This window comes from Felis catus, chromosome E3 (assembly GCF_018350175.1).
Source record: "Felis catus isolate Fca126 chromosome E3, F.catus_Fca126_mat1.0, whole genome shotgun sequence".
In the NCBI taxonomy this organism is placed as follows: domain Eukaryota; kingdom Metazoa; phylum Chordata; class Mammalia; order Carnivora; family Felidae; genus Felis; species Felis catus.
This window is the reverse complement of record NC_058383.1, coordinates 4,974,720-4,996,281: the sequence shown is the minus strand read 5'-3', so window position 1 is coordinate 4,996,281 and position 21,562 is coordinate 4,974,720. Positions and strand designations below refer to the sequence as shown.

General features: G+C 44.2%; 1 protein-coding gene across 3 annotated transcripts in view; it reads left to right on the top strand.

Annotated features, from left to right (window-relative positions):
- Positions 1-3,263: 3,263 nt before the first annotated feature.
- The window catches only part of RAC1 (Rac family small GTPase 1), a 30,052-nt gene continuing 11,753 nt past the window's right edge, over positions 3,264-21,562 (top strand). The window contains exons 1-2 of one of the 3 annotated variants that reach the window (XM_045048149.1): positions 3,264-3,292; positions 19,920-19,991. In XM_045048149.1, coding sequence (XP_044904084.1) covers positions 3,279-3,292; positions 19,920-19,991 — 86 coding nt within the window. In that variant the 5' untranslated portion in view covers positions 3,264-3,278. Of the gene's footprint in view, positions 3,293-9,745; positions 10,003-19,919; positions 19,992-21,562 lie in introns of those variants that run through there. The other 2 variants (XM_023246216.2, XM_023246215.2) reach the window with 2 other exon arrangements.

Below are 21,562 nucleotides of genomic sequence, written 5' to 3'. Positions count from 1 at the left end.
TGAGCCTCTGGAGCTTCCTCATTTTACCTGGGAGGATCCAGAGACAGTAAGAAGAGCCAAGAAGAGGGGGACAGTATCTTCTTGAAAGTTTCAACAGTACCCACGAAAAGAACTAAAATAGCGAAATATACATTAAGGGGGGAATGGTAGCATCAGTGAGCCAAATCTGCATTTATCACAGCAGAAATGTAATGTTGACAGTTGATCAAGCGAGAAATAGTGGTTATCAGTTTGTTCTTTGGAGATTCAGAGGAAATCACTGCAAGAAGACAAATAGAATTAAACATGGTTGCCCCTAACTGTACATTTAGTTTCGTGCCTTCTTGTTTTGGTTTTTTATGTTTATTTATTTTTTGACAGGCAGAGAGACAGAGCACGAGTGGGGGAGGGGCAAAGAGAGAGGGAGACACAGAATCCGAAGCAGGCACCAGGCTCCGAGCTGTCAGCACAGAGCCCGACACAGGGCTCAAACTCACAAACCGTGAGATCATGACCTGAGCCTAAGTCCGATGCTTAACGACTGACCCACCCAGGTGCTCCCATGCCTTCTTCTTTAATTTGTTGTATTTCACAATTTTGGGGGCGAAGCTTTTATCTTTAAGTAATCAATGTGGGGTTTGAACTTACAACCCTGAGATCAAGAGTTGCATGCTCTACCAACTGAACCAGCCAGGTACCCCGATTTCACAAATTTTTAAAAAAAATGTTTACTTATTTATTTTCAGAGAGAGAGAGAGAGAGAGAGAGAGAGAGAGAGAGCAGGAGAGAGGCAGAGAAAGAGGGAGAGAATCTGAAGCAGGCTCCATTCTCAGCGAGGACCTGACGGGGAGCTACATCTCACAACCATGAGATCATGATGTGAGCTGAAATCAAGAGTCGAATGCTTAACCAATGGAACCACCCAGGCGCCCCTACAATTTTTTTTAAAGGAAGGGGTGGCCCCTTGGGGGCCGACTTGGGAGTGAGGAGACCCAAGGAGAGGCTGGGCTGGGGACCATGATCTTTAGTATAAGCTGGGCTGTACCAATTGTTATTTTAACAATATGCATGCATGTCTATATTTACAAAAAATTCCAATAACATAGTAATGCGTTGGTACAGCTTATTTCTCCTCGTGTTTACAGTCTTTGCTGTTCTTGTGGAACACAAAACTGAGAGCACAAGCTTCATGTCATTGTGCAGATGAACAGAGAAGTTTGGTGACTTAGCAAATCCATAGTCTATTGGTGACAAAGCAGGGGCATTCCTGGGCCCCTACGCTAGAGTTCCTTCCCCTGCCACACTTTCGGCATAAGACGGCAGCGAGGCTAACATGATTAAGACAAGTTGTCTGTCGGAGCGCCTGGGTGACTCAGTCGGTTGAGTGTCCGGCCTTTGGCTCAGGTTATGATCTCACGGTTTGTGGGTTCGAGCCCCATGTTGGACTTTGCACTGACAGCACAGAGCCTGCTTCAGATTCTCTGTCTTCCCCCCTTCTCTCTGCCCCTCCCCTACTCTCTCTTTCTCTCTAAAATAAATAAACATTAAAAAAAGACACCCTTATTAGCAGAGATATGGAATTTAACTTTAGTTTAGTTTTTTGTTGTTGTTGTTTTTTTAAGTAGGCACTATACCCAGCATGGAGCCCAACACAGGGCTTCAACTCAGGACCCTGAGATCAAGACCTGCCCTGAGATCAAGAGTGGAATGCTTAATCACTGAGCCAGGCTCTCCAAGAGATATGGATTTTAAACCAGACAGAGCTGTAGAAACAACCCTTGTTAGTTTTTTTCTATCTACTACCTTAGCTTAGAATTCCCTACTTACTAGGGAATTATTAATTATAATTATTAATTCATTAACAATTGTCTCTGTCTAAAATGTATAAAAACTGTCTGCCCTGGTCATTTCATTTGGTCTTTATTTCAGTATTAGGCCTCCGTGCACATGCACATGTAATAAAACAATGTTTATTTGTTTTTTGTCCTGTTTACTTGTCTCCTGTAAATTTAATTCTTTTTTTTTTTAATTTTTTTAAACGTTTTTTATTTATTTTTGAGACAGGGGCATGAACAGGGGAGGGTCAGAGAGAGGGAGACACAGAATCCGAAACAGGCTCCAGGCTCTGAGCTGTCAGCACAGAGCCCGACGCGGGGCTCGAACTCACAGAGTGCGAGATCATGACCTGAGCCGAAGTCGGCCGCTTAACCGACTGAGCCACCCAGGCACCCCAATGTAAATTTAATTCTGAGTCAGCTGGAAGACCCTGAGGGGTAGAGGGAGAATTTTTTCCTTCCCTACTGAGCAGGGGAACAGAACATGTTCCTCATACTCCTTTCCCAGGTACCCAGGCCCCTCCCCAAAGTCAGCACTGTTCCCAGTTGCTGTGTCCTCTTGCAGAGAATGTCAATGCATCGATAAGCATGTATATATAATAATTTTTCTTATTTGGAAGGATCTGTGTTTTTGTCTGCAGTGTAGCCCAGGGCTATTAGAAGACTGTTGCACATTGTTAGTTCAAAGAGGGCCTGGTGGAAAGCCCACACACAAAAGTGGGCTATACCAACAGCTACCGGGGAAGTGCAAATTAGAGAGATCCACCAGAATGACTAACCTCTAAAAGACTGATTAGATAGGGGTGCGTGGGTGGCTCGGTCCGTTAAGCTTCTGACTTCAACTCATGATCTCACAGTTTGTGAGTTTGAGCCCTGTGTGTTGGGCCCTGTGCTGACAGCTCAGAGCCTGGAGCCTGCTTCAGATTCTGTGTCTCCCTCTCTCTCTGCCCCTCCCCTGCTTGCTCGCTCTCTCTCTCTCTCTCTCTCTCTCTCAAAAATAAATAAAGGTTAAAAAAATAAAAGACTGATTAGATGTAAAGACTGATAACACTATGTGTTCATGGGGATACAGCGTGATGGGAATGTGAAATGGAACCATGAGTTTGGAATAAAGTCTCAGTTTCTAATAAAATGAAACACATCTACTCTATTGACCTGGCAATTCCACTTTTGGGTACTTACACTCAAATAAGTGAAAATTCGTGTCTAAAAAGATCTGTACAAGAATGTTCTTCTCAGCTTTATTTTAAATGTTCTTCGCAGAGAGTGAGGGGGACGGAGGAGCTGAAGCAGGCTCCACACTGACAGCAATGAGCCTGATGCGGGGCTCGAACTTATGAACTGTGAGATCATGACCTGAGTGAAGTGGGATGCTTAACCAACTCAGCCACCCGGCTGCCGCAAGGTTTTAGGTCTTGATGGAGTTTTGCATTACAACTGCGTAGATTCGTCAAAAGTCAGTGAATGGTAAACCTAAGGTTTGTGCATTTTATTGTATATAGTTTTACCTTAAAAAAAGATAATTACATGTGTGCTAAAGTGTTTAAAGGTGAAAAGTATTGATTTCTCTAACTTCTTTTGAAATGCGGCCAAAAATTGATGAATTGATTGTTTTAAAGTTTATCCATTTATTTTGAGAGATAGAGAGAAAGCAGGGTGGGGGGCAGAGAGAGAGAGGAAGACAGAGAGAATCCCAAGCAGGCCCCGCACTGTCAGCGCAGAGCACAATGCTGGGCTCGAACTTGCCAACTGTGAGAACATGAGCTGAGCTGAAGTCAAGAGTCGAACACTTAACCAACTGAGCCACCCAGGAGCCTCTTGATGAATTGTTAAACGGATAAATAGATATGTGATAAAGCATAAATAGGAAAATGCTAATTGGAGAATTTAGATGGATATGTGGACGTTCACTGTACATTCCTTTCAACTTTTCTGTGTCAAAATTTGTATAATAAAATGTAGGGGGAAAGCAAAGAGAAAAAGAGAAGTACAGGGGTAGTGTGACCATTCACAGCAAGAACTACTTCTCTATTGTCTCCTCGTTACTTTTTCAGTGTTGTCACATCCTCGTTCTGTCACCAGAGCCCAGCTGGTCGACAACAGTGCTGGTTTGTCTTTCACTATCCCTGGCTGTCCACGCTGGGGGAAGTAGGAGGAAGTGGCCAGGAATACAGACAGCGTGTGGTTTATGGCCACAAAATTTCCCCGCTCCCAAGTGGGCTGGTCATAAAACAGTCACCATCCCCAGTGTGGGGGTGGGGGCCCTTCTCCCCTCTGCTGTGTCGCATCTCTGGCTTCTGCGCTCCAGCTTCTTTTGGTTTATTTCCTCCTCGTGGAGGAACACATGTTCCAGAAGCTTCCTGGGATATGGTGTGTGGGAGATAAAACTTTTTTAAGAACTGACTTGTCTGAAAATGTTCTCATTTCACCCACCCACTTGATCGATAGTTTGGCCGTGAATAGAATTCTCAGTAAAAAATCATCTTTCTTCAGCATCTGGAAGGCATACTGCTCCATCAGGGCAACTGTTGGGAAATCTGAAGCCATTCTATTTCCTGTTTCCTTGTGTTTTCTCTTTGGAAACTTGTAGAATCTTATCTGTTCCCATTGTTCTCAAGTTTTCACAATGATGAACTCAAGGGCGGGTCTATTTTTTATTCACGGGGCTGGCACTTTCTGTCTCTGAACTCAAGTCTGGGAAATTTCCCTGAATATTTTCGTGGATATTTTCCTCCTTTGCTTTTTCTTTGTTCTTTGTTTTCTATTACAGGATATTATTTGGATGACAGTTGGACTTCATCAGCTAGTTCCCTAATGTTCTCACCGTTTCCTATTTTCTATCTCTCCATGTCTTCTGGGTCCTCTGAGAGATTTTCTCATCTTTCTGTTGTTTTTCCTGCTAGTTTTTTTTTTTTGGGGGGGGGGGGTTAATTATCTGAATGCTTCTTTTTTTTTTTTTAATACCACTTCCAGGGTGCCTGGATGGCTCAGTCGGTTGAGCGTCCGACTTCGGCTCAGGTCACGATCTTGCAGCTGGTGGGTTTGAGCCCCATGTCGGGCTCTGTGCTGACAGCTCAGAGCCTGGAGCCTGCTTCACATTCTGTGTCTCCCTCTCTCTCTGCCCCTCCCCTGCTTGTACTCTGTCTCTCTGTCAAAAATAAATAAACATTAACAAAAAAAAAAACTTAAACAAAATAAAAAAGATTCAGCCTAGGCTACTAGATCCCTTTGTTTTTGTTTTGTTTTCCCAGGCACTGTGCCTGGACTCCCTGCCTATCCCCCCTACCCTGCCCCAAACCACCCCCCGATCCAAATACTCTCAGTTGACGCTCTCTGGAGGGGAACCTCCAGTCTTTTGTAGGGGAGGAAGAGGGCAGCCACCTTGCCCAGTGGAAGATGGGAAGGGATGTAGACGGCCTGTTGCTGCTTATCAGCTTTTGTGCCATTTCCGTGCCCCGCTCTCCCTCTACCCCAGTCCTGTAGGTGCCTGCTGCTGTCAGTTCCCAGCTCTTTGGTGATCCTCTGGTGTTGATCTGGTGTCCCTTAGCTTTCCCCACTGCTAGTCTAGGAGACTAAGTCAGTTACAAGCAGTCTGTCTCCTCATCCCAATCTGTTCTAAGATTATGTCTTTTTTTTAAATCCTTTTTCTGAAGTTCTAGTGGGGTTTTGGGTAGAAATTAAATTAGATACTCGTATTAACCCATCGTGTTAATCTGGAAATGAATACTATATGTTCATTTGCTTACTAAGCATCTCTCCTACTAGGATGTAGGTTTCCTGATGCCAGGAATCTGTTTTGCTCATTTCACACTTCCAACACCTTGACAGTAACTGGAACAGGATAACTGATTGACCTTGAATGCAGGACCTCAGTAGGAGATATGATTGTGTTAACCTTAAACATAAAACTGCCAGGGGGGCACCTGGCTGGCTCAGTCAGTGGAGCATGTGACTCATGAGCTCAGGGTTGTGAGTTTAAGCCCCACGGTGGGTGTAGAAGTTACTTAAAAACAAAATCTTTAAAAAAATTTTTTTAAACATTTATTTTTGAGAGAGACAGAGCATGAGCAGGGGACGGGCAGAGAGATAGAGGGAGACATAAAATCTGAAGCAGGCTCCAGGCTCTGAGCTGTCAGCACAGGGTCTGATCCAGGGCTCCAACCCACTAACTGAGAGATCCTGACCTGAGCCCTAGTTGGTCGCCCAACCGACTGAACCACCCAAGTGCCCCTAAAAACCATATCTTTAAACACACACAATAAAACTGCCATTTTACCTGTAAAAATGAGTTTATTTGGGAATAGCAGAGAATTGCAATTGAGGACAAGGAGGCTACAGCAAAACCACTGGACAGTCTGATAAACAAAGGAGAGGAACATTATTTTATGGTGAAGGAGGAAGTTGGGAGGTTTTTTTTGTTTGTTTTGTTTTTGAGAGAGAGAGAGAGAGAGAGAGAGAGAGAGAGAGAGAGAGAGAGCACACACCTGCACTTGGGGGTGAGGCAAAGAGAAGGAAGGGTACAGAGGATCGAGGATCCAAAGCAGGCTCTGGGCTGACAACAGTGAGCCTGGAACTCAGGAACCGTGAGATCGTGACCTGAGCTAAAGTCGATGCTCAACCAACTGAGCCACCCAGGTTCTCCAGGGAGAGGTTGTTTTGAATAAAAGCCCACTGGAGAGAAGCAAGAGTTGCCAGTGATGACGATTTCCCATTGGCTGAGTGGCAGGGGTGGTTGATTTCTTATAGGAGATGCAATGTATGTGTCTCCCCATTGGGCCCTGTAATGAGTGGTTCTTTTCTGTTGAGACTCTTCTGTTAGGTGTCTCTAATTGACAATTTTTCCTGTAATTGCCATTCAGTGCTGGGGTTCCCTCTACCAGCCTCCCCTTCCAGCATCTTTTTTTTTTTAAACTCTTTAAAATGTGTATTTATTTTTGAGAAAAAAAGGGGGAACGGGGCAGGGGCAGAGAGAGAGGGAGACAGAGAATCCGAAGCAGGCTCTGCACTGACAACAGAGAGCCTGATGTAGGGCTCGGACTCACAAATTGGAAGATCATGACCTGAGCCAAAGTCAGACGTTCAACTGATTGAGCCACCCGGGTGTCACTAGTTTTAATTTTTTTTGGCCCATTTGTTGCCATGGAGAACATTACTCAAGGTCAAACGTGGAGAAGTTTTAAATTAAGTTTTATTATTTTTTTTAAAGTTTATTAAATTCAGTTTTCTTTCTTTCTTTCTTTCTTTCTTTCTTTCTTTCTTTCTTTCTTTCTTTCTTTCTTTCTTTATTGAGAGAGAGAGAGAGAGAGAGAATAAGCAGAGGAGGGGCAGAGAGAGACAGGGACAGAGGATCCAAAGCAGCTCTGAGCCAACAGACAGAAGAGAGCCTGACGCAGGGCTTGAACTCATCAACTGTGAGATCATGATCTGAGCTGAAGTCAGACGCTTAACCGACTGAGCCACCCAGGCGCCCCTTAAACTTTTAAATAAACTCAGTTTTGAATCAGCGTATTTTCATATGTGAGTTGTACGCTGATTTTGTTATTGTATAGACACAGTCAAACCTCTTGGGCAGTGGACTCTCACTTTACCAATCTAGAGAAATCATGATCTGAATGTGGGCTGTGTTGCCTGTTGGCTCAAAAACACATGTATCAGAATCAAGTCCATCCTCAAGGCAGCCTTTGATGACCTCTATGGATTCCAGACCCAGAGCAGCTCAAAGGCATGGCTCCCTTGGAGTCACATGTGAGGATGGCTTCTAATGCCCAGGCCTTTGTTCTCACTATGGAAAATTCTTCTTATTCCATCAAGACCCACCAGAAATCCTACCCAGTGCCTCCTTTCCACTCTTATCTTTTTGATGAAAGCCCTTTTTATTAGTGTGAATACAGTTTTTGGTCCCTGATGTCAGCGCTATGTTTATACCCCACTTAACAGGGAGAAGAGTGGGCCCGGTATCCTGGCAACTATGTCTCTATCTGTTTCATTTACTATCAGTCCATTAGGCAAGTGCAGCCCTCCACTATTTGTTCGATTGAAGTAAATTATTGACCTGAGGCCCCACCCTTTTATTTGCTCCTGTATTTAGACTGCGTAGTTTATGTTGGTCACAGATTCCCTGGATATTTTTGGGGCACCTGGGTGGTTCAGTCGGCTGAGCGGCCAACTTCAGCTCAGGTCACGATCTTGCAGTCTGTGAGCTCCAGCCCTGTGTCAGGCTGTGTGCTGACAGTTCAGAGCCTGGAGGCTGCTTCAGATTCTGTGTCTCCCTCTCTCCCTAACCCTCCCCGGCTCACGCTCTGTCTCTCTGTCAAAAACAAACATTAAAAAAAAAAATTTTTTTTTAAAGATTCCCTGGATATTTTTACCAGCAAAGGGGACACTGTTGCTCTAGTACCCTTAAAATTTTGACTCCTCTTTAAGGGAGAGCTTTAGGAACAGCGAAAAGGAGCTGTCCTTTGCCCCAGGACCATGTTGTTTTGAAATAACTGCAAGACAAAGATGCTTTAAAAAAAAGAAAAGAAAAAAACCCATGTAGAGAAGGTCTGATTTCAGAACACTGTTACTTCAACAGAGTGAATTCTAGAAAAAGAAGATCTCCAGGTAAAAATGTCATTGGAAATCAACTCCCCTGGAGGGTCTGTTCTCAAACAGAGCTGATGGGTGGTGAACCAGCTACCACTTTGCAGGAGGGCAATGCAACAACAGGTATGGAAGTTTTAAAAACTCCATTTTGGGGTGTGTAGTCTAAAGAAATCAAACTGTGAAGATGCTGGCACAAACATGCCCAGCTCAGCACTGTTTCTCAAATAGGGACAATTCCACTGTCCAGTAATACATGTATTGGTTAAGGGACATGTGCATAATGGCACTGAATAGCAACGGGCCATTGAAAATGTCCCAACGGTTCAGTGTTTCTACATTCTGTTTAAAACATGTTGTTACAGGGGCGCCTGGGTGGCTGGTCGGTTAAGCGGCCGACTTCGGCTCAGGTCATGATCTCGCACTCTGTGAGTTCAAGCCCCGCGTCGGGCTCTGTGCTGACAGCTCAGAGCCTGGAGCCTGTTTCAGATTCTGTGTCTCCCTCTCTCTGACCCTCCCCCATTCATGCTCTGTCTCTCTCTGTCTCAAAAATAAATGTTAAAAAAATAAATAAAACATGTCATTACAGGTGCGCCCGGCTCTCTCAGCTGGAGGAGCGTACAACTCTTGATCATGGAATTTTGAGTTCGAGCTCCACCTTAGGTGTAGATTACATACATGCATGCATACATACATACATACATACAACATGCTGTTGCATACATAAGTAACCAAGAGGGACTCCTGGCTGGCTCAGTTGGTAGAGCAGGCGACTGTTGATCTCAGGGTCATGAGTTCAAGCCCCACGGTGGACATGGAGCCTGCAAAAGGAAGGAAGGAAGGGAGAACTGAAAGCAAATATCCCAAATATTGGCACCTTAATGGTCTGCCTACAGAACATTATCTCCAGAACTCGTACAAAGCATAGGACATAGTAAACGCTCAGCAATGCTGGAAACAAAATGCATACGTGAGCGAACAAATTTCAACATATTTTTGACCTAATGAACAGGAGTTTTCTTTGAAAAATGGTAGTGTGGTATTTCCTTCTTTAGAGTTTCAGGTTCCGAAATTTCAGGAGGAACCTCCTCCTCTCCTAAGTTAAGGATATCACAGAAGAAGGCTAGACTTAGGCCAATCATCAGGCGGCACGAAGATGGCGGCCGGCCGGCCCCGCGCCCCGCCCCCGAGCCGAGCGCCCTCGAATTGAGCCGAGCGCTCCCGAGCGTCTCCCGAGCATCCCCGAAGCCGGCAGGAAGCTCGGGAGGCGCGCGGGCAGGAGCGACCCCGCCCCGGAGCCTGGGAGCGGCGCGCCCGCGCGGGGGGGGAGGGGAGACCGGATGTGAGTGGAGCGGCCATTTCCTGTTTCTCCGCAGTTTTCCCCAGCTTTGGGTGGTGGCCGCTGCTGGGCTCCGGCTTCCCGTTGGCGGAGGGCGAGGCGGCGTGGACAGCGGCCCCGGCACTCCGCGCCCCGCCGCCCGCAGCCGCGCGCCCGCCCGCCCGCCGCGCCCCGAGTGCGCCGCTTCTCGCCTCAGCGCCCGGCCGCCGCCGCGGCCCAGCGAGCGGCCCAGATGCAGGCCATCAAGTGTGTGGTGGTGGGAGACGGGTGAGTGCGCGGGCCGGGGCCGGGCGGGCTCGCCCGGGGTCGGAGCCGGCCTCTCTGCCGCGCGTGGCGTGGGGCGCGGGCCGCCGCCACTCACTACCCCCGGGAGCGGGCGGCACGGGCCTGGTTCCGGCTACCCCCCCACTTTTTTTTTTTTTTTTTGGTGGGGGAGGGGGTCGCCGACCCGCGGCCGGAGGGAAAAGTGAACTCCACCCTCCCGCCTTCTGTCGGGCCCGCTGATCGCCGGGTGGGACCCCCCAGCCGCGCCGCCACCCTCCCTCGTCCGCCTGGACACCGGTGGGCTTGGAGTTGCCTTTCTCAGAAAACGACCCTTTCTGGGCTTTTACATCAACCTCTCGAGCCCGGTTGAGAGCTTCCGTGTGTCCCGGCGGTCAGGTCGATAATACCGGACGAATGTTTGCCTGGGCGGGTTTGGTGGCCCTAAACTGATTTACCACGGGCTATCTTCCACTTGCACTTGGCCACTTGTTAAGATTTTTTTTTTTTTTAGGTGATTATTTTTGCTCTTAACGTGGAGAAACTTCTGAGATTCTAGCTGCGAGGAGTCGGGTGTGATTAAGACTGTTCTTTTCTCTGAACGTGGTGTGGTCATAAAAAAAAAAAAAAATTGGCTTTCGCTTCTTGCATTAGGTATGGGATGTAGCAGAACAGGCTCCCTGAGCGGAGCTGCCCTGTGACTCAAGGCATTTCTTTTCATTACTGTCTGTGGTGGTTACAGGCCCTAGAGGAAGACAAGACTTGGCTTATGCAGTTTTTTTTCCTCCTCCCATAGAAACAAGAATCTCAGTGTAATCCGAGCAAAATTGTGTGTCTCAGCAGGGCTAGAGTAGTTGAGTGTTAACAAGGAAGCTCCAAGAATTACTACCAGTTTCATGAAATTCAGAAGGCGGTGGGTGCATTTTTCAAGTTTTGTAAAGTCGAAGGAAGCGTTCTGGCATTGCTCTATCTTTTGATTAATATTCCCCAAACTTGTCATTAGGACTGATGTGGCTTTTATGCCTCTCCAGTTGTGAATTGGCTTTGTTTAGATTGTTGCAAATTAGACATTCGAAATTGTTTCCACAGCTAATTCAGATGTGGGTACAGTTGAACTGATTTTTAAAAGATGCCCATCTGGGATTTGTCAGAGTCAACATGTGAAACATTAACACTTCATGGTTCTATGTATATAGCCAACAATTACACCTCCCACCTATTTGGGAATATGTATGGAACCCTTTTTTTTTTTTTTTTTAAACCCTTCAGAAGAAAGTTTTATTTTCATCAGGGTGGGGGGGAATGTTCAGTTACTTAATAGGGAAGTCAGTAAACTGTTTAAGTGAAGTTTAAATTTAAACGTTTATCAAGTTGTCTTAACGCTTTAAGTGAATTTCTCTTAAAAATTAAAAAATGTTGGGACGTCTGGGTGGCTCAGTTGGTTGAGCGTCCAACTTCAGCTCAGGTCATGATCTCGTGGTTCAGGAGTTCAAGCCCCTCGTCAGGCTCTGTGCTGACAGCTCGGAGCCTGGATCTTGCTTCAGATTCTGTCTCTCTCTCTGCCCCTCCCCCCGCTCATGTTCTGTCTCTCAAAAATGAATAAACGTTAAAAAAAATACCAGAAAATATTAAAAATTAAAAATGTTCAATCAGTAATGCTTAGAATATGAAATAATACTAGTTTTTAAAAACGCCAAATTGCTGATAATTCAATAACCCTAGTAATATCCTATGTAATATCCTTAATTGAAAATTTCTGGAACTAAAACATAAGCACAGCAGATATATTTAACGCCTACAGATTATGGACCTCTGCTGTTTGTATTGGCTTGTTTATCTAGTCGCATACTTGTTGAACGCCTACTGTGGGATCTGGATCCTTCCTTCAAGTCTCTACCCCTCTGCTTAGGGGGAAACCCTGGGCATATCAGTCATCCTCCACAAGACAGGTGCCTCAAGTTGAATTTGTGAGGATTAAACCAGATGCTGGATACGAAGTGCCTCCCAGGTGTCTGCCCTGTGTGGAGTACGTGCTGTTTCTCTTACTCCGAGGCACTGAGGGACTCTGTGAGGGGAGTCGTAGGCATAAGACAGTTCTTGGCTTGGCTTAAAGTTTTCAGTTAGTTTTTTTCGTATTTGACATTGATGTAGACTGGGGGGCTAAGAATCCTGTTAAAAGTGGATTAAAACAATGTAAGGTATTTATTTATTTTTAAAGATTCATTCGTTTATTCAAGTAATCTCTACACCCAGTGTGGAGCTCGAACTCACGACCCCATGATCGAGAGTCGCATGCTCTGCCAACTGAGCCAGCCATGTGCTCCCTCTGTTACTTTAAGGGACGGCATATAGCAAACGTTACTTCAGTGAAAAATTTAGACACATAATTTTCCATACCAAAAATATTTTTCTGCTTTTACCCAAACAAAACATCAGCCTGATGATATGGTTGGAATGTTCTTTTATTCAAAAGTTGTTAAAGCTGTAAATGTAGGTCTACATTTTGTGGGGCAGAGAACTCCATGGTGGGGAATCTGAGGCAATTAAGGGCAGTTTAAGCAGTAAAGGCAAATTGAAATTGCACAAATTGCAAGCTTCCTTATTTAAAAAAATATTCTTGGGAACTACAGTTAGAAGCCATGTCATAATCATATTATAACTAGGATCAATTAGCCTATATTCTTATGGATTATTTTCTATATAGCAATTCGGTTGGCATTGAGTACAAAATGTGAGTTGAAATTTTGATACTTTTTATGCTATTAATCCTTCTCTTGGTCCTAATTCTGTTAGTCCTTCTTGAACACGGGGTCTGTCATTCTTATTTGATGGACATCTGCCCCCAAGATTCTCTCAGTTTTACTTAGGTAAGACAGCATCTCACATTCAGATATTGCTAAGCCATTCAAAAAAGAAGTTTTTAATGTTTTTAAATTTTATTTTGAGAGAGAGAATCCCAAGCAGGCTCTGCACCGTTAGCACAGAGGCTGATGTGGGGCTTGAACCCACGAACCATGAGATCATGACCTGAGTTGAAATCAAGAGTTGGGAGGCTTAACTGACTGAGTCACCCAGGTGTTTCTCCCTAAACCATTTTTTTAAATGTTTATTTATTTTGAGAGAGAAGGCATGAGTGAGCAGGGGAGGGACAGAGAGAGAGAGGGAGAGAAGATCCTAAGTAGGCTCTACAGTATCCAGAGCCTGACATGGGGCTCAAACTCATGAACCGAGAGATCACCACCTGAGCCAAAATCAAGATTTGGATGCCACCCAGGCACCCCTAAACCATTTTTAATAGTGTTGTTTTGGCTTTGGTTGACCAGAAGGCTGGGAGTGAATGAAGCCCCTCTTAGTTCACTCCAGATTGGGCTAGTAGTCTCTCCAGCCCAGTGTCTAATTTAGGCATTGCTGTCCAGGAATGTTTTTAGTTGAGCATAAAAAATAACCTTCTGTGATGATGTCATCTTTTTAGGAATGCACCAGTTCCTCTCTACTTGTTTCCACTGAACAATCACTGATGGTCCGATCCATGAATTTAAGTGCTTCGTGAATGGTCTGTGTGTTTTGCCTTGAGCATGGGGTTCCATATGTTTGTGTTTGACCTGTTGTAAAGGTGTTTGAATTCTGCACTGGCTTCTAAGTTTAGATTTGTTTAAAAAAAAATTTTTTTTTAATATTTATTTATTTTTGAGAGAGAGAGTGTGAGCAGGGGAGGGGCAGAGAGGGAGGGCTACACAGAATCCAAAGCAGGTTCCAGGCTCTGAGCTGTCAGTACAGAGCCTGATGTGGGGCTAGAATTCATGAACTGTGAGATCATGACCTGAGCCACCCAGGTGCCCCTAAGTTTAGATTTGTTGTTTGACTCTGATCTTGGTGGTTAAAATTATACGTATGCTTTTTCTTTTTTTTTTTTTAACTTTCAAATGATAATCCCAGTAAAAGTTTGGGGTTGGATTCATTAGAGGAGTATCAGGAATCCATTTTTAGAGAACTTAAAGCCACTTTTTATGATGTTCTTTCTTTTGCATTAATCATCTAATGTATTAGTGCCTCCTACTTTTTCACCTCTGCCTCACCAGGTAGTTCTTGTAATTTTTAGTCTTCCTAAAAAGGAGATGTTTTATCAGGAATCCTGCTACCGGGGCAATTACCGCATGTCATCAGAGGAATATTTTTCCTTCCACATTTAAATATGAAAAACTTCAGAGATACAGAAAAGTTGAAAGAATTGTGTAGTGAGCAACCTGCCACTTAGATTTTGTAATCAATATTTTGCTATATTGATATTGACATATCTTCCCATTATCAGGGCATATTTTAAGAGGATTTGATTTTGAAGAAGAATGAGGCTGATATGCAGTTAGATAAAAAGTCTTTTTTGAACTTTTTTGTATCTTCCGCAGATCCAGATAATAACTATTCTAGGATTGGGTTTGGTGTTTCTAGAAGGGGGAGGGTTTCCTCTGTAGCTTAAAGGCTACTTCAGAATTGGACTCTCTTAGGGGTAGCATCTTCAGCCTTGAGGGTTCTAGAAGCTACACAGTTTTTGAATTTTTTGAAGCCTCCAATGGTGATAATGGCTGGTTTTCCTAAGTTGGTTATGATGTCCGTTAGTGACAATATCAAAATTTCACATTAGGTTTTGTGTTTTTGTGCGCTAAACTACTCTATTCATGTATTTCCTGAATTTATTCTTTGCATGGTTATGCATTTACTGAAGGCCTACAATTGGAGAGTTCCCAAACCCCATTTCACAGGGTAAATTGAGGACTTTCATTCAGGGTCTTTCATTGATGCAATAAATATGAATATATATTTAATACTTTCACATTCCACTATGTTCTATTAATATATCGTTAAGAACTAGGTACCTTTTTAAATTTTTATTGTTTTTTAAAGTTTATTAGAAAGTGCGTGCAAGTGGTGGGAGTTGCGGGAGGGGTTGGGGGGGAGACCATCCCAACCATCAGGCCCCATGCTGTGGGCGCAGAGCCTGATGCGGGGCTTGCACTCATGAGCATGAGATCATGACCTGAGCTGAATTCCGCCGCTTAACTGAACCACCCAGGTGCCCCAGGATCTAGGTACTTTTAGGCAGCAATACAGGCCCCTTATTTTCTCATTGGAGAAATCTGGTCTTTGAGTCCTAAGATCAGTGTATCTTTTTTTTTTTTTTTTTAAACGTTTGTTGATTTTTGAGAGAGCGCGAGTGGGGGAGGAGCAGGGAGAGAGGGGGATAGGATCCGAAGCGGGGCTCTTCACTGACAGCAGCAAGCCTGATGTGGGAGAACTCATGAACCTTGAAATCATGAGCTGAGTCAAACTCAGAGACACTCAGCGTATTGAGCCACCCAATAGGTAGGCACCCCTCCCCTCCAAATTTTAAACGTTTCCTTGAAGTTCTCCTAATGGGAAAATGAAGAACATAATAGGAACATGAGTTACTGGCTTTAATCTTTGTAATTTCTACTAGAGCAGGAGAGGCACAGATAGGCTTAAAAAAATGTTACTCACATGAACTTTCTTTCAGTAGATTCGTGTTCATTTTCTACAGTTGTGGCAGCTTTCAAGGATTAAAAAGAGGTTGAACTCCGTGGTAGCATATATAAAAGTGGAAATTCCAAACCAGATAGTAACTTTCAGAGGTTCTTGGCCGCATCAGTCAAGGTTGTGACCAAATGCAGCTTCCATTCGTCGCGTGGGAGCTGTGTTGACTTTGGCCTCTAGAGTTTATTTGTGGAGTGTTTTTAAAAGGAGTGGATAAATAACACTAATGGGAGGTAAATCACCATTATTTTTTTCTTTTTATCTGTTTTTTTAAAACTAAATATTTAAATCAGCATTTGGACGTGTACTTAATTAAGTCGGAATTTTATAATTTAATAATTTCTTACAGATTAGTTTATAGCTGTAATGGTTGGTAATAAAATTTCAGCCTATCAGGGTATGCCAATACCTTGAATTCCTTTGCAGTTAAACCTTTCAAAAGATGATGCCTCGGCTAAAGGTGAAGTTTCAGGAAAAGAGATCTTAGAGCTTTTGGTTTTTTTTTTTTTATTATTATTAAAAACTGGTTGAGTTTTGGGGCGCCCGATGGCACCATCCGTTAGGCGTCCACCTCTTTTTAAAGAAAATTTTTTTAACGTTTATTTTTGAGACAGAGAGAGACAGAGCATGAACAGGGGAGGGTCAGAGAGGGAGACAACAGAATCCAAAACAGGCTCCAGGCTCTGAGCTGTCAGCACAGAGCCCATCGCAGGGCTCGAACTCACAGACTGTGAGATCATGACCTGAGCCGAAGTTGGACACTTAACCGACTGAGCCACCCAGGCGCCCCAAGATCTTAGAGCTTTTGAAACAGAGTGGGTCATATTTATAGTAATGGCTTTGTTCCTATACATATGGAAGAGATTTGGGACAGTACTCTTAAAGGAAGTACTACTATGACGTTTTATCATAACCGTTAAAACCTTTATAGCCTCTTATCCTTGATGTTAAGAGGCAGTAACTATTACATTTTTACACATTTGTAATTTTGAAAAGAGGCTCAGCAATGATGGCCTTAGACTCCGTTCTCTTCCTCAGCTACCACATCCAGCCCATGGCTGGGCCATCTTGTTCTGCCGCACGCCTAGGAAGCTCTAGAAATGGCCCACTTCTTTTTACCCTGAATCTCCCTCGTTGGTTCAAACCACTCTTGTTTTTCTGTCTCCAGTCCCAGCTTCCTTCCTCAGTCCTCTTTTCCACACTGCAGTTGGAGGCTGCTTCTAAAAATGCAAATGTAATGGTTTCTTGGCAACTAAAAACTTTCTGGGACTTCCCGAGTCGGATCAAGTCCCATGTCCTTAACAAGAAGAGATGACAGCCTCCTCAGTTTCCTTTGCTGCTTCCCCCTTAGTTCTTGGTTCTTCAGTTGTGCTGGGCTTCTGGGCCTCCCCATCAATGCTGCTGTTTTTGCCTAGAATGTTCCTCCTGTCATGTCCCCATTCCTCCGAGGTTTCAGCGTACATTGCGACCTCTATCAGCTCCAAGACTAGGTTAGATCCCTTTGCATCTTAAAAAATTTTTCTTTTAATGTTTATGTTTGAGAGAGAGAGACAGAGTACGAGCAGGGGAGGGGCAGAGAAAGAGGGCGACACAGAATCCAAAGCAAGCTCCAGGCTCTGAGCTGTTAGCACAAAACCTTACGTGGGGCTTGAGCTCACGAGCTGTGAGATCATGATCTGAGCTGAAGTCGGATGCTGAACCAACTGAGACACCCAGCCCCCCCCCCCCCGCCCCCGCCACTGCCCCCTCTCCTTTTTTAAAGTAGGCTTCACACCCAGTGTGGAACCAAATGCAAGGCTTGAACTCCCGACGCCGAGATCAAGACCTGAGCTGAAATTAAAAGTCTGTTGCTTAACCCACTGAGCCACCCAGATGCCCCTAAAGATACCTTTTTTTTTTTTTAAAGTAGGCTCTACACCCAACGTGGGGCTCAAACTCAGGACCCTGAGATCAAGAGCTAGATTCTTTAGGGACTGAGCCAGCCAGGCATCCCCAGACCATCTTTAGTAACACTAATGACTGCACTCTTCATTTTTTCTTCGAGTTTTTTTTTTAAATGTTTACTTATTTTTGAGAGAGACAGAGCGTGGGGGTGGGGGAGCAAAGAAAGAGGGAGACATAGAATCTGAAGCAGGCTCCAGGCTCTGAGCCCATCAACACAGAGCCTGACACGGGGCTTGAACTCACAATCTGTGAGATCATGCATGACCTGAGCTGAAGTTGGATGCTCAACCGACTGAGCCACCCAGGCGCCCCTATTTTTTTTTTTTTAAGTTTTATTTATTTATTTTGAGAGAGAGTATGAGTGGGGCAGAGAGAGGGAGAGGGAGAATCCCAATCAGGCTCTGTGCTGTCAATGTAGGGCTTGGTCCCTCGAACCATGAGATCTTGACCTGAGCCAAGATCAATAGTCTCCTGCTTAACAGACCGAGCCACCCAGGTGCCCCATGCACTCTTCATTTTTTTACTTTAATAACTGCACAAATGGGGCACCTGGGTGGCTCAGTTTGTTGGGCATCTGACCTCGACTCAGGTCATGATCTTGCATCCGTGAGTTCTAGCCCTGTGTCAGGCTCTGTGCTTGTCAGCTCAGAGCCTGGGGAGCCTGCTTCAGTTTCTGGGTCTCCCTCTCTCTGTGTCCCTCCTCCGCTCCAACTCCGTCTCACTCTCTCTCAAAAAATGAACAAACATTAAAAAAAAAATAACTGCACAAATTCCATGAAGTTTTGTTCCTTGGAATATCTTCAGTACCTGGTATACTTCCTTGCATAGCACACACTTTGTTGGTATAGATTGAAATAGAATTCATGCTTTCAGTAGTTTTGTGATGGAGTTGGTAGTTTTGCATCCACTTTACAGTTGAAAAAACTGAGGCATAAGGGAGTTGAAACTTACAAAAAAGTCCAGCCTAGTAAGTGATACAGAGTTGGTCCTGGGTCTCAAATCTAGGCTAATGACTATGGATCTCCGCCTCCTGCTTATATAGGTTTGACATTGTAAGCTTTTAACAAAATGTATGGTCAATGAGTCATTTTTGTTGAGAAAGCCTTTAGGAGTTGGGAGCTACTTCCTGATGATGTAATGTAATGTTTGAGTCTGTGAGGTCTTCAGGGTGGGGGAGTTCTAATTTTTAAGCCCTTAATAATGTTATGAGTAAAACAAGTATTGGCAAACCGGATGGGCCTGTAATCTGTCTTCGCAGAGAGGTTTTTGCCTTAAGCTAAGAGTGCTAAGAAAATAGAAAAGCACTTAACTTCTTTACGGTGAATCCTAATTCATAGTAGTTGCGATTGGACAACAAATTCTTACAGCTCAGAGCTTCATTGTGTGAGGAGAGCATTTATATCGCTTCTCAGCCTTCTGGCTAAGATCAAGTATAGTAAGGAGAACATTTAGTGAAAACTTAGGCCGGGGACACAGGCTCTCAGAAGCCCCTGAAGTCACCCTGAGAAATGTCAAATTTGGAACTCATTTTTTGGCTAAGGGCACAGTGATCTTAATTTGTAGGTGATATATTCTTAGGAAAATTTCAAGTGGTTGGAAGACTCCAAGCCACCAGTCTGACCTCTGCCCCGTGGTACACTGTATCCCCCACTAGTGGTGCGGGAGGGCCTTCTGTCTCTGGACAATTTCTACACGATTCTTTTTTACTTTCTCCTCTTTGCAGCTTTGCGAAGTTTATGCCAGCGTCCCTGAGCCGTTAGTTAATATGTCTGGAATATATTGTGTTAGCCGCTCTAAAGGCTTATGGTGATGTGTGAGGATGGGGGTTGCGGAGTGGCAAATGAATACAGATGAGTTAAAGTGAGTTCTGTATGGCTCTTTGTGGCTCACAGTTCTGTGTGCGGTGGTTAGTGACTAAGCACTCTGTTAAGAGAACAGTCATTACTGGTGCCAGAGGGAAGGCTTTAAAAGGTGGTGGGTTTGAGCTACCACTCTGAGGCTGCAAAATGTATTACTTAGCAGCCAAGTGGAAGTTGCAGAGGAAGGCTGTGTTTGCATATTAGGACGCATCAAAGTGATTTGAGGATAGAATTGAAGATGCTCAGATGAGAGACTCCTACACATAGTCGCAGAAGAGACTTTCTGTTTTAAACTACCGTTCCTCTTCAACCTGTGCTTAATTAACAGCTGGTTCTGTGAATGCTAATTCCTAAGCAGAGCAGGAAGGCTCCTTTTTGAGAAATTCGAGTTTGTTTACTTTAAATTTCAGGATAGAAAATGTGTAGGCTTCAGTAGAAGGTTACAGAAACTGTTTAATGCTAAGTACTTGGTGTATACTTCTTGATTTTTTTCCTGTAAGTTTAACAGAATAATGAAAAAATTACATTCATGTTGACTAAGCAACTTATATCATTGTTTTTCTCTTTCCTTAGAGCCGTAGGTAAAACGTGCCTACTGATCAGTTACACAACCAATGCATTTCCTGGAGAATATATCCCCACTGTGTAAGTATCTGGAGTTAAATAAGGAATTTACTTGTGATGTGTTTTTTTAGTTCTTTTGACCTCTGTTTTGCTGTAAAGGCATTCTTAATTCTTACATGAACAGATCTGATTAGTTTTCCACTTAAACGTGAACATTGACCAAAGTCTGATTAATAAGAGAATCGGGCTTTTAAAAAATACTTAATCTGATGTAAAGTTTCTGCATTGTGATGAAACACACAGCTTCCCTAATTGGTTTTTAGACATTCAGGAAACAAAGTTAACAAACCGAAGTGTGAAGACTGGATACAGTAAGAGTTTCATATAAATTTGGCACTCGAGCATCTGTGTGTGAAGGATCAAGGAGCCAGAACATGAAATAGTCTGTTCTATTGTGATTGGCCTTTTCTGGCAAGTGATCCCAATGGTTCCATGTCACTGTTGAGTTATCAGGCTGTGGAACTGAAACAGGGTGGTGCTGGGGGCAGTTATGGGAGGATGGAATTGGCCACTGAGCTGTTTATTCCCTCTCCGCAGCAGAATTGGGTGGAGATGGAAGTGTTTTTCCGATGATAGGATTACTAGGGAGCCCCGTGTAGCACGTCACCCTGCTCTGTCCTCACAGCTGCCATCCTAGTAGAGGAAACACCTCAAGTCCCACCCATGCTGACCTTGTCGAGCACAACATGTGCGCTGCAGTGTTGCCCAAAGTTTTGCAGAAGTGGGATCATACTGTCCCGTGTTGTTCTGGTTTTATGGTGGGGACTTTCCTAATCTACACATGTAGGTAGAACTAAATCATGATCACTGTAGGTGACTTTGAACTACTGTAGCTGATACAGTACACTGGTCATGGGGTTTGTTTGGGTTTTTTTTTGCCGTGTTGAACATCATTGCACACGTCTTTGTGCACATGTGATAGATGATGACAAGTGGAGGTGTGCCAAATCCAGAGGGAATGGATATTTCGATTTCTGATAGGTTAACTACCCATGTGCTGCCCAAAGGCTGTACTTGGACCAGCTGTGACTGAAGCCGGCTCCTCTGGTTGGACTGTGGGTGACAGGAGTTGAAAAAGTTACTTTCTCATTTGCATTTCTGATCCCCGGTGGGGTTGAAATCCCTCAAATGTTCACTGTCCATTTGTAGTCTTGTGTGGATGGACTGTTGAAATCCTTTGCTTATTTTTTTATTGAGATTTTTTTCTTACTGATGGAACTTCTGTGTACAAGAAATATCAATTCCTCTGTCTCTCCTTTGCCCTCTGTCTCTTTGAACTTCATTATGAGGTCTTCTGCCATAAAGAAGTTTGACTTTTTTTTGTTTAAAAATTTTTTTTTAGTATTTATTTTCGAGAACAAGCATGAGCAGGGGAGGGGCAGAGAGAGCGGGAGGGACAGAGGATCCGAAGCAGGCTCCGCACTGGTAGCACAGAGCCCGATGCAGGACTTGAACCCGTGAACTGTGAGATCATGACCTGAACCAAAGTCGGACGCTCAACAGACTAAGCCCCCCAGGCGCCCTAAGAAGTTTGATGTGTTTATGTAAATATGCCATTCTACCTGCATGGAGTTTTATGTCCTGCTTAGGAA